The sequence below is a fragment of the Mobula birostris genome, chromosome 5 (genome assembly GCF_030028105.1).
Source record: "Mobula birostris isolate sMobBir1 chromosome 5, sMobBir1.hap1, whole genome shotgun sequence".
Lineage (NCBI taxonomy): Eukaryota > Metazoa > Chordata > Chondrichthyes > Myliobatiformes > Myliobatidae > Mobula > Mobula birostris.
Window position 1 is genome coordinate 184,478,720 of NC_092374.1, and position 12,354 is coordinate 184,491,073.

Sequence of the window (12,354 nt, forward strand, 5' to 3'; positions counted from 1 at the left end):
AACAGATATTTACAAAGTTAAAATGTATTTTAAAGTGAGGCAGCACAGTTGTGCTGCTGATCACCCCTCTACCTCACACCATAGACCTGGGTTCGATCTCCACGTGCTGTCTGTGTATGGAGTTTGCACGCGCTCCCTGTGACCACATTGTTCCCCTCACCCCCCCCCCCCCAGCCCCCGGCTGTTTTGGTTTCCTCCCACACCCCACCAAAGATCATGTGGGCTGGCGGGTTAATTGGCCTGCTACAGAATTGCCCTCAGGTGTGTGGGTGAGAGGTAGAATTTGGAGGGAATTAACAGGGATTCGTGTAAATGGGTCAGCATGGGCTTGGTGGGCCGAAGAGCCTGTTTCTGTACTCTGCATCACTGACCGCCCACTAAAAAATCACAATTAATAATATTGACATGTGAAATGTTTTATTTACAAAGTATTAAAAAAAGTATAATGCAATAACTGCTAAACTTAGAATTTTTGAGAAAAATGCACTTCATAACAAGGGCACAGCTTTCTCCAAAATCCACTATTCACAGCGGTCACATAAAATGCCCTTCAAGTGTATGAACAGCTGCTATACAGGACTCAGCACCTCAATGTCTGGTGGCAGCAGAATCTTTCCCCATAGAGCCTCTGCTCATTGTCTGTGTTGAATTTCATTGTATCCCTCAATACATACTTCTGCAGCATTCCCTCCACAGACATCTCGCTGTGCTGGAGGGCCAATAAATTTCTGGCAGACAAAAGGGCACTTGATATTTGGTTTCAACCCACCTTCGGAATGTGTGAGGGAACCAGAGCAGAATATACAGTTATGAGATACAATGATTATAGACTCTGAGCTCAGCAAGTTTGGAGGTTCAAAGGCTCAATGTATGCAAGTCTGGGACCATGGCCTAGAGGTCGGAAGCCCAGAGGCTGCCCGTCCTGGGGTCGGAGTGTCATCTGTGCCTCTCTGAGTTTGGAGGAGCAACACCTCATATTCTGCCTGCATAGCCTTCAACTTGACAACATGAACATTGATTTCTCAAACTCTGGTAATTTCTTCCCCCCCTCCCCCCACCTTTTCTCATCTTCCATTCCCATTTTGGCTTCCCTCTCACAGCTCCTCTTCTCACCTGACCATCTCTTCCCCCTGCTCCATCTCCTTCCCTTCCTCCAATGGTCCACTCTCCTCTCCTATCAGATTCCTTGTTCTTCAGCCCTTGACCTTTTCCACCTATCACCTTCCAGCTTTTCACTTCACACCCCCGCCCTTCTCCACACAACCACGTTTCCCCCCCAAACATGGCTTTACCCCGTCTCACCTTGTACTCCTTCCCCTCCTCCTACCATCTTATTCTAGAATCTCCCCTATTTCTTTCGAGTCCTGATGAAGGGTCTCAGCCCAAAATGCCTACTCTTTATTCTTTTCCATAGATGCTGCCTGACTTGCTGAGTTCTTCCAGCATTGTGTGTGTGTGTGTTAATAGTTCAAGATTCAAGACTGTTTTGTCACTTCCAGTACAGAAATGTTAAGGTGATCAGAATTATTGTTACTCCAGATCCAATACAGTACAAAAAACAATAAGATAAAGAACACAATAATAAAAACACACAATAAATATAAAAACATAAGCTAGCTTATTATACCTAGACTGGCTGTGTTTCTAGGCACAGGAGTGTCTTTACATAAAGTGACGAGAGGATATAAAGTAGGGTTGGGAGTCTGGAGCGGAGAATTAGTAAGTGGAAGTGTCGATAAGCCCTACTACTTAGGTAATGTAGTTGAGCCGCTATGTAATCCAGCTCTATCAACTAATTTAATGACATTTAATACTGTTTGTATAGAAGTTGAGGAACCAATTGGAAGTGTTCAAACATTCAAAAACCCGTTCAATGCATCAGTAAAACCTGAGCCATTGTGGATCAAATCTAATTCTGACTGGCTTCAGAGTAAGTTGGGAAATGTACAAGATCAGTCAGATTCTCTGCATTTTAAAAAAAAACTCAGAGCTCATGCCATTGGCATTGCCTGTTTCTCCCTCCACAGATGCTGCCTGACCCATAGGGAGATTTTACCAGTCTCTGCTTTTATTTCAGGGGAGGGTTAATGCTTTGCTGCTACTTGTGTGTGGGAGGAGGAAATGGGGGATTTGGAGATGTAACGATTTTCTGTCATTCATTTTTTGGATTTTTTTTTCCTGCCATTTTGTGGACGTCTGCAAAGAGTAAGAATTTCAGGATGCATACTGTATACATTCTCTGATATTAAATGGAACTATTGAACCGTTGATATCAGGTACGTCTAGTGGGTGATAATGTTGTGGGGTGTTCCACAAAGCCAGTTTTGATGTGGGAACAATTATTGGCTCAGAATTTTCTGGCAAAGTAGTGAGGTATTCAGTGTTATGAATGTGCATCTCCTCCAGTGAGGAGGGAATGGAGTGTTGCATGAATAACAGGTTCCATATCATGTCTCTTCCAGTGAGGAGGGAATGGAATGATGTATGAATTGGAAGATTCCACACAATGTCAGGGAGGCTTCCCAGTCCTCCAAGACCTGTGAAAGCACCCATGTGCCCTTAAACTCGAGAAATCATTTTACTTGCATTGGCTGACCTCGTTGATAACCAGAGGTTATGGCTCAATAACATAAGTGAGTTTTTAATAATGATACACAAACACCAGAGATTTTGCAGATGCCGGAAATCCACTGCAACACACACAAAACGCCGGAGGAACTCAGCAGGTCAGGCAGCATCTATGGAGGAGAATAAACAGCTGACAATTTGGGCCAAGGCCCTTCATCAGAACTGGAAGGAAAGGGACAGAAGCCAGAATAAGAAGCAGGAAGGAAAAGGAGTACAAGCTGGCAGTTGATAAGGTGAGAGAGAAGGTGGGTGGGGGGGTGGGAACAAAGAGAGAAGGTGAGAAATGAGAAGTGGACCATGGAGAGGGGGAAGGAGGAGGAGAACCAGAGGGAGGTGAAGGACAGGTGTGGAGAAAGGGCTGAGGGGATAACCAGAATGGGGAATGGAAAAAGAGCGTAGGCTGTGGGGGAGCAGTGACTGGGTGATGGAGAAATCAATGTTCGTGCTATCAGATTGGAGGTTACCTAGACAGAATGATTTGCTTCTCCATCCTGAGTTAGGCCTCATCATGGTAGTGGAAGGGACCAAGGACAGACATATCAGAATTGTTTACTGATTTCTCTTGTCTCTATGATCCAATCAGGATTTCCATATGTTAATTACCTTTTTTTTGCACAGAATATCTGTCTAGTTAATGCTGCTTCTCTTCCCACTTCAGTTTTCAAATGAAATTCCCATTCATGGGAGAGGTTCTGACACCACCAGGATTGCAGATGTCCCAAAGTTTTGGCTGGATAGTAACTAAAATTTTTAGCAGCAAACCTTTTGGGTAATCGAGAAGATAAATGTCTGACCAAAGGTATCATCTCACAGTTCATATTGATAACAATACTGCAAAACGTAATATTATCTAAATTCAAGTTAATCTCAGCTGTTCGTACTTAGTACTACTGTGACGCTTTGACTCATGATAGCACACATTCTAATCTAAAATAATTCATGGTCAGCTATATCAATGTGCAACAGCACAGTCAGAGGTACTTCACATTCAAGTTCAAGATCATCTATCATTCAATCGTACGTGAATACCTAAATGAAATAGCTTTCTTCCTGGGCCAAGTTTCAACAAACGGTACCGACAGTAATACACATTTCAAAAGCATATATAGTGCACATCTCCCCCCAAAGCCCACCCACCCCCCCCACCGCCCCACCAATGCACGAGGAAAGCAGGCTTGCAGCATTTTACATAACCAATTCAAAAGAAACACCTAAGACAATCGCTGACTGACAGACTGCCGATGTCTTTCGCACACCAGCTCTGAATGCTTCCTGTAATAGGCAGTAAAACGATCTGCACCAGGTACACTTCACCACTGGTGAGCTGCTTGCTGATGGGATAGACATGTAGTATGTGAAGTTCTTAATTCCAGCATTGTCTCACAATCGTAAAGAAGACATTTTAAAAAAAGACAAAAGCACCTTTGTTCATCACCGAACAGGCTGCTGCATCTGAATGCATCACCTTGTTACCAGAAGACGATGGTGCAAAGAGTCCGCCATCTTTCTAATGAGCCGTATTAGCTCCATGGGACCAAATAACCCACCAACCCAAGTACCTTTGGAAAGTGGGAAGGAACCAAAGTACCTAGAGGAAAACCATGCAGTCACGGGAAGTCTGTACAGGCACCTTAGAGGTGGGAATTGAACCCGGATCACTGCCATTGCAATAGTGTCACACTAACCATAGTTGCAGAAAGTGTTCTCAGCTGTAAATGTGCAAGAGATACAAAATAGTGTGTACATCTGATTTCAAGTATTTTGGCTCTGGTGGGGGTAGTGTTGTGAAATACCATGGGATGTTTAAGAAAGACCCAAAACCATCACCATTTCTGCCAATGCAGCTTAACATGCTGGGTTCCTCTAGCCAATGCGTTGTAACAAGCTCTTTGGGCCTGTGCCGGGAACTAGAGAGCGTATGGCTCTGAGGTTTTTAGGACAACGGAATTTGGTAATTGTTCAACAAGAGTCGTTAATCATTTAGTTTTCCTTGTGTTTTTTTTCTCAAGTGACTTGCTCTTTGTAACGTGGTGCCCTAGTGTTTTCTGTTTAAACTTGTCAAGTTTGTTTTGACAGGTTCAGGGATTGCATGTCACTCGTATTATTGAAGCAGATGCCCAATTGGCACTAATGGCAGGGTTCTAGTTTTGAGAATGTTGTGTTGTGTCTCATGGGGTCACTCAGCCGAGCCTCTGATGCTCTGTTGGAATTATTGTGAACAAAATCTGGTCACCATTGGCGTCTGGTTTCCCTCCACGACTTGGGTTCCGACATTGCCAGCATGCATCATGACATGCGTGGCTGTGCGATTGATGGAGGTTATTGGAAGACAGCAAATAAATATCATTGATCACCTCCATTCTCAGATGGCCCTTGAGGTAGCTGATTCATTCTTATCGTTTCCTGAAATTAATACAATTCATTTGTAATATGCAATAACAATATACCCACAGAAATAATCAGTACTTAGACAGAATCAGATAGACAGGAAAATATGCGCAGTGAAATGGAGCATCAGAGAGTCACAAAGCACAGAAACAAGCCCTGTGGACCAACTAGTCAAGGCCAAGCAAGACGCCCACTCAAACTAGTCAGCTAGTTCCACTTGCCAGAATTTGACATGTATCCCTACAAATCTATCCATGTGCAGTATATCTCTGTGTCTTTTAAAAGTTGTTAATGTACCTTCCTTATCCATTCTCGTTGGCAGCATATTTCATAAATGGACCACCCTCTGAGTGAAGAAATAGCTTCTTGGCTCCCTATTAAACCTCTCTCCTCGAACATACCTATGCCCTGTAATTTTTGACTCCCTAACCCTGGGATAAGTGCCAGCCAGTAGTGCAGTGGCATCAGCACCAGACATGCATTGGTGTAATGCAAATACAGTAGGTGTGTTCTCCTTTCCTTTCTCCCATGGTCCAGTCTCCTCTCCTTTCAAACTCCTTTTTCTTCACCCCTTTACCTCTTCCATCGATCACCACCCAGCTTCTTACTTCGCGACCCCTCCATCGCCAACTTTTCTCCTTACCTGGCTTCACCTATCACCTACCAGCTTGGATTTTCTCTCCCCCTTCCCATCTTCTTATTCCCCCTTCCTTTCCAGTGCTGATGAAGGAATTTTGGCCCATAAAGTTAATTGTTCATTCCATTGCATGGATGCTCTTTGACCTGCTAAATTCCTCCAGCATTTTACTGTGTTGCTCCATATTTCCAGCATCTACAGAATCTTTTACGTTTGTAGGTGTGGTGCATGATGTTATAAACAGAATCCAATATTCCCCCTGGTATGTGTCTGTAAGATTATTAGCCCAGCCTGAAAGTGCACTCTGGATTTGTTCTGTCTACCATCGACATTCTAAATTCATAATAAACCAGCATTAGATCTTCAATTTTTAAAAAAAACCTACAACATTGAACTAAAGGATTAATTACCGGTGGTACTTCTTGATCGTTGGGTTCACTGCTTGAACTGCTACCTCCTAAAATGAAATAAAATGTCTCTTAGTCCTTTAGTCATTTATTCCATTGAACTTTTTATAACTGCCTCTAATTTATTGTTGTGCTTTAGTCCATTGGCAAGTGTCCTCCATTGTTATTTGAAAAGTCAAAGCTGATGGTATTTCTAGCTAACAGGCGTGAGGAAGTTGCAGGTCCTGACAGTGAAAATCTCTTCACCTGCCAGGTGCTGCACAGGATTTCGAGGAGAATTTGTTTTTCATTCGGAATCTGTGACAGTGGATGGATGGAACCTCCTGGGATTGGACAGCAGTCGTCAGGATACCATCTCCCACCCAAACAGTGGGTAGCCTGAAGATCTCTCTTTGCATTACATTTCTGGCCTCTGTGCACGAAACTCTCTCAGGAGAAAAAAAAAAACTCACATCCTGTGGGTTTCTGGGAATTATTTTATGCATCCATGGTTTAAAATTTTCAAACAGTTAGAATTAATAAGCATTTAATACCTGGGGTCCCTGATACCATGGGTGAGGCACAGACAATCACACCACTGGCCCCATCACACAAACTTACACTTGCCCCAGGATGTGCTGCAGATGGAATATGTGCTTCTGTTTACTTAATGTCCTGCTCCCAGAACTCTACATCCCTCCTGTCCTCCTATTGAAGCTCTCAGAATTCCGTACATGAACTTCCACCACTCATCCCCTCCTGTCAGTGACTGTAATGAGGTCAAGTTTACTGTCATCTGCTCAAGTACACTGAGGTACAGGTACAATGAAAACATTATTCGCAGGCACACACAAACAAACACACAGAATGTAGATAATTAATTGTACAAGAGTGAACAGAGATAGAGAGAGACAGAGAGAGAGAGAGAGAGACAGAGAGAGAGAGAGAGAGAAAGAGAGAGAGAGAGAGAGACAGAGAGACAGAGAGAGCGAGAGAGAGAGAGAGAGAGAGAGAGAGAGAGAGAGAGAGAGAGAGAAGTCCCTGCAAAAACAAGACCTTAGTGTAAACAACAAAGACATGTTCAGAAATGAGTTCATGGTCGTGCAAAATGTGGTCCGTAGCATTCTGTTTCTGCGGTAGGGTTAGGTTCATACAAGTCAGTTCAAGAACCCGACGGTTCTAAGATGGTCCTGAATTTTCCTTTCACAACTGGGAATGGGAAAGCAGTGAAAAGGAAAATATATACAGTGGATTCTGGTTAACTGGGCCATTAGGGAATCAGGGCAGCCTCTTATTTGGGACACCTCTTAGAAAACAAAATCTAATCGAGAAAATAGCCGGTATACCCTTCATTTGTTTGGGACACTATGCCACTGAATTGGACAGGAGCCTTGCCAAACAGTTTCTGACTAGCTGCAGTCCCGTGCAGTTGTGTGGCCATCAGACACAAGACTACATTAGAGCGAACAGTTTTTAAACAGAGTCGGTTGTGTGCGCTTGTGTCACGTTATCCATTTGGGCCGATGGATCCCGATTCAAAAAACAGTGATTTTTGATCATTTTGTTTTTCATTTTTCACTTTTAAAAAAATCCAGACACTTGCCAAAATGCCATGACAATACTTGACACTAGCCGAAAAAAATAATTACCCTGCTGGACCAGATTAAAAGGTATCTGCCTAATGCCATTCATCATCACTGGCAGAGGTAACTGGAGTACCAAAATCTACAATTGCACACAATGAAAGCAGTGCATTATCTGTATTAGCTATCTGTGCTCATTTTGTTCATTTACAATCAATCAAAAGAACACAGCAGCGTACACTGGATGAATTCCTCTGTTGATAACTATTAGAAACTAATGCATAGTTTTAATTGTACTGTAGTAATATTGATAGTATTCTGATTTGTTCTGTATTCCATTTAATACATAACTAGATACTCACTTTAAATGGTAGTTGGTCTTTTTGTATCTTTTAAACTATTTCCATGCAACTTTGGCTAATTGGAACGGCCGCTTAATTGGACCAAAATATAGTGCTCCCAAGGTGTAGGAATTAAACAAAATCCACTGTACTAGCAAATTATTCCCAAATCCACTACAGGTTGGGCACTGGAATTTCTTGATCATCAATGACCAAGAGATCCCAGAATGGTTATTCATCAACATACATCTGGGAGTTGCTGCCCAATGAATCGATCCCGCCTCTGTCTTGTAGTCTCCTACAAGTTAGATCTCCACTCATTCTTCATTGAGAAGAACCTCACTGAAACCTATCAAGTATTTAAAGATGCTGGTGATCGCAGCAGGCCAGGCAGCATCTCTAGGAAGAGATACAGTCAACGTTTCAGGCCGAGACCCGCAACTTTGATGTGTGTTGCTTGAATTTCCAGGTGTTCACCAGCAACTTTGATGTGTGTTGCTTGAATTTCCAGCATCTGCAGAATTCCTGTTGTTTGTGTAAATATTTAAAGATGCAGACAAAGTGGACATGGAAAGGATGTTTCAAATGGTGGGCAAGTCTAGAACCAGTAAACTCAACCTTGGAATAGAGGGACTTCCATTTAGAACAGAGAGGCAGACAGTAGTGAATTTGTGGAATTCATTACCACAGACAGCTGTGGAGGCCAAGCCCGAGAATATTTAAAGTAGAGACTGATAGATTCCTGATTAGTCAAGGTGTCAAAGGTTATGGGGAGAGGGCAGGAGAATGGAATATGGAATTTAATGCAGACAAGTGCAAGGTGTTGTACTTTGGTTGGACCAACTATGGTAGGTCTTACACAGTAAATGGCAGACAGCTGAAGTGTTGTAGAGCAAAGGGAATTGGGAATACTGGTCCATAATTCATTGAAAGTGGTGAAACAGGGTCATAAAGAAAGATTTTGGCACATTGTCCTGCGTAAATCAAAGTACTGAGTACAGAAGATGGAATGTTAGGTTGAAGCTGATGAGACCCTAATTTCAAGTATTGTGGCCGTTTTGGACACCTACCTACAGGAAAGATGTAAACAAGTTTGAAAGAATTCAGAGAAACTTTACAAGGATGTTACCGGGTCTGGAGGATGTGAGTTATAAGGGAAGATTGAATAGGTTAGGATATTATTCCTTGGAACAAAGAAGATTAAGAGGATATTTGATTGAAGTATACAAAATTATGAGGGGTGTAGTTAAGGTAAATGCAAGAAGGTTGGGCAGGACTACAACCAAAGGTCGTGGTTAGGGTGAAAGGTAAAAAGTTTAAGGGGAACATAAGGGGAAACTTCTTCACTCAGAGGGTTGTGAGAGTGTGGAACGACCTGTTGGCACAAGTGATGCATACAGACTCGATTTCAACATTTAAAAGAAGTTTGGATCAGTACATGGGTGGTAGGGATATGGAGGTCTACAGTCCAGGTGCAGTTCGATGGAGTCAGCAGGTTAAATGGTCCAGCATGGACCAAATGGGGCAAAGGGCCTGTTTCTGTGCTGTACTTTTTTTTTTACCTCTAATGGGATTGAGGGGGATAATAAATCAGCCCGATGGAATATCTCAAATCATATCCCAGCTGTAATAGGTCTACCTGAGATACCACTCCATTCCGTTGTTGCACCGAATAACAACCCGTCCCACACATAACACCAGGCATTTGGCCCTCAGTGTAAACAATGGTAATCTGTGATATGAAGGAACAGAACTGAGTCATTTCTAACTAAATACTGCTGGAGCTAGACCTAGTGGCAACCTGTTACACAGCAACATACTCTCTGTATCAAATACGCTTAGCTCTTCAATACTTACTCTTCCATACTATTAAAAATGAAAAGAAGATTATCGCAGCAACTATGATCAATGGGGCCACAGTGCTCCAGGTTAGATATGACACATGACAGCCTTGATCTGAAAAAGTGAAAATTGAATTGTGCAAAATCACAATGAGAAACTCAGCATGTGAAATTTAACAGTATTATTATTATTATTGTTTATTATTGTCAAGTGTATTGACGTACCCATCGTCCTGACTCCAGACTTAGGTCCTTGACTAATAAAAGTGAGCACATCATATACCTTCCCTACCATCTTTATCAACGTGTGCAACCACTTTCAGGGAGCTTTGCACTTGGCCCGAAAGATCCCCTGAACATCCGCAGGCAAATGGGATGAGCGTAGATGGGCAAAAGGTCAGCCCGGACCTAGTGGGCCGAAGGGCCTGTTTTATGTTGCACATCTGTGTAACCTGAGGGGAGATCCTCATCTTGAACCAAGCAGCTGAAGAGCTGTTCCTACATTTACTGTATGTCTGACACCATCCTCCCTTTCTCTAGTTCTCCATTCCCCATTCTGGTTGCCTTCTAACTCCTTCTTACCAGCCCATCACCTCCCAATGGTGTGCCCCCCCTTCTCTTTCTTCCATCGTCCACTGTCCTCTCCTATCATATTTCTTCATCTTCAGACCTTCCAGTCCATCATGTGTAAAGCCCTCCCCAAAGCAGCATCCATCATCAGGACCCCACCATCCTGGTTATGCTTCCTTCTCAGGAAGAAGGTGGTAGAGGAGCCTCAGGACTCACGCCTCCAGGTTCAGGAACAGTTATTACCCCTCAATCATCAGGCTCCTGAAGCAGAGTCCACACTCAACATCATGGCCCCATCACTGAAATGCTCCCACAATTTATGGCCTCACTTTCCATGACTCTTCATCTAATGTTCTTGTTATATATTTATTTATTTTTCTTGCATTTTGTATCACTACAGTTGTTGCCTTTTGCATACTGGTTGTCTGCCCTGTTGGTGCAGTCTTTCATTGATTATTGATTATGCTTATTGTATTTATTGAGTATGCCCACAGAAAATAAATCACAGGGTTGTATGTGGTGACATACATGTACTCTGATAATAAATTTACTTTGAACTTTGAAATATCACCTCTCAGCTTCTTACTTAATCCCATCTCCTCCACCTGCCCCCTCAGCTGGACACACCTGCCAGCTTATACTTTTTCCCCACCCTCCTCTCCTTCTGGCCCTTCCTTCCCAATCATAGTGAAGGCTTTTGGATTGAAACGTCAACTGTTTATTTCCCTCCATCGATGCTGCCTGAATTTCCGAGCTTCTCCAGCATTTTATGTGTGTGCGTAAGACTTCCGGTTTGCAGAATCTCTTGTGTTTATGACTATCAACTTGTAATCCACTTGCTACTGACAATAACCATTATAATCAACTGACCGAATCCCCATTCCTAGGCCTGATAAGCAATATCTGCCTTTATCTCTTTTAATTAGACACAGAGTTCTTTTTGTTACTCTCCTCTTTCAGTCCTAATCAGTGGCCTTGCCCTCCTCAATCTAATTAAATAGATAAATGAGAGGGATTAAATAGATAAATGAGATCACTTAAATTCTCCCCAAGTCTCAGTCAGCCTGGACCAGGACGATAGCCTTTCGTATCCTCTGTCACTCAGCTGTTTACAGTGGAGACTTCACAAAGCTGAACACAATCCATAGAATTAAAGCAAAAGGCATTGAGGGGTTGTTGGTAAACTCACTGCTTTGCTGAATCTCCTCAGCAAGGATGACGATGGAAATAGCGATCACAAGGATGGAACTCACGATGCAACCGAAGTCAATTGAAGCTCGTAAACCTGGTAAGTGTAGACGGTGGATTGGATTAGGACAGTTTCAACATTCACAATGGGATATTTTTCTGATAAATCATCTTCTATTTACCTGTGCAGTCTAAGAACTTTCTGATACACTGGCAGCCCAGATTCCAAATGGTGATGGTCAGGCACACATTCAAAGGCAGCAGGGCAACCACAATGAATAGGGCTGCCATAGGTGCAGAGCTAGCTCCTAGAGTTATCACCCACAATAAATGAAGAGATGTTAAATGAACATAATGTACGATTACCATTCATAGTTTATATACGTCATGCTTTTGTGAACAAAAGGTATTTCAGGATGTATATCGTATACATTTCTCTGACATTAAATGCACCTTTGGAACATCATCTCCAGTCGTGCCTGACACTGGGGCAATTTTGTTCCAGTTCCTTTCGAAAGTGGTGCGGGACCTTCAAAAAACACAAACAAATGCAAGCAGGCCATTTAAGTACAGCTCTAAGCCGGACCTGACTCCATTCACACACATGTTCCCCCATCCCTTCATAACTTTATTAAAGTATCCACCAAAATCCATTGAACACGAATGGCTGATCTTCCATCCAGTGATATTTCGATCATCTCTATTTTACCTCTGTCCATTCGAAAATGTTGGCATCATTTTGTTTAGACTCTGCCTGTCTGGACTAATAGAAATACGTGCTAGCAAACCATT

The 12,354-nt window shown here is 42.7% G+C and overlaps 1 protein-coding gene across 6 annotated transcripts in view; it reads right to left on the minus strand.

The window, feature by feature from the left end:
- Positions 1 to 3,792: 3,792 nt before the first annotated feature.
- Positions 3,793 to 12,354, minus strand: part of LOC140198120 (uncharacterized) — a 127,717-nt gene continuing 119,155 nt past the window's right edge. For 5 of the 6 annotated variants that reach the window (XM_072259055.1, XM_072259053.1, XM_072259052.1 and 2 more), the window contains 4 exons: positions 11,745 to 11,870; positions 11,564 to 11,659; positions 9,821 to 9,919; positions 5,806 to 6,110 (listed from right to left, as the gene is read on the minus strand). In XM_072259055.1, coding sequence (XP_072115156.1) covers positions 5,935 to 6,110; positions 9,821 to 9,919; positions 11,564 to 11,659; positions 11,745 to 11,870 — 497 coding nt within the window. In that variant the 3' untranslated portion in view covers positions 5,806 to 5,934. Of the gene's footprint in view, positions 5,032 to 5,805; positions 6,111 to 9,820; positions 9,920 to 11,563; positions 11,660 to 11,744; positions 11,871 to 12,354 lie in introns of those variants that run through there. The other variant, XM_072259056.1, reaches the window with a different exon arrangement.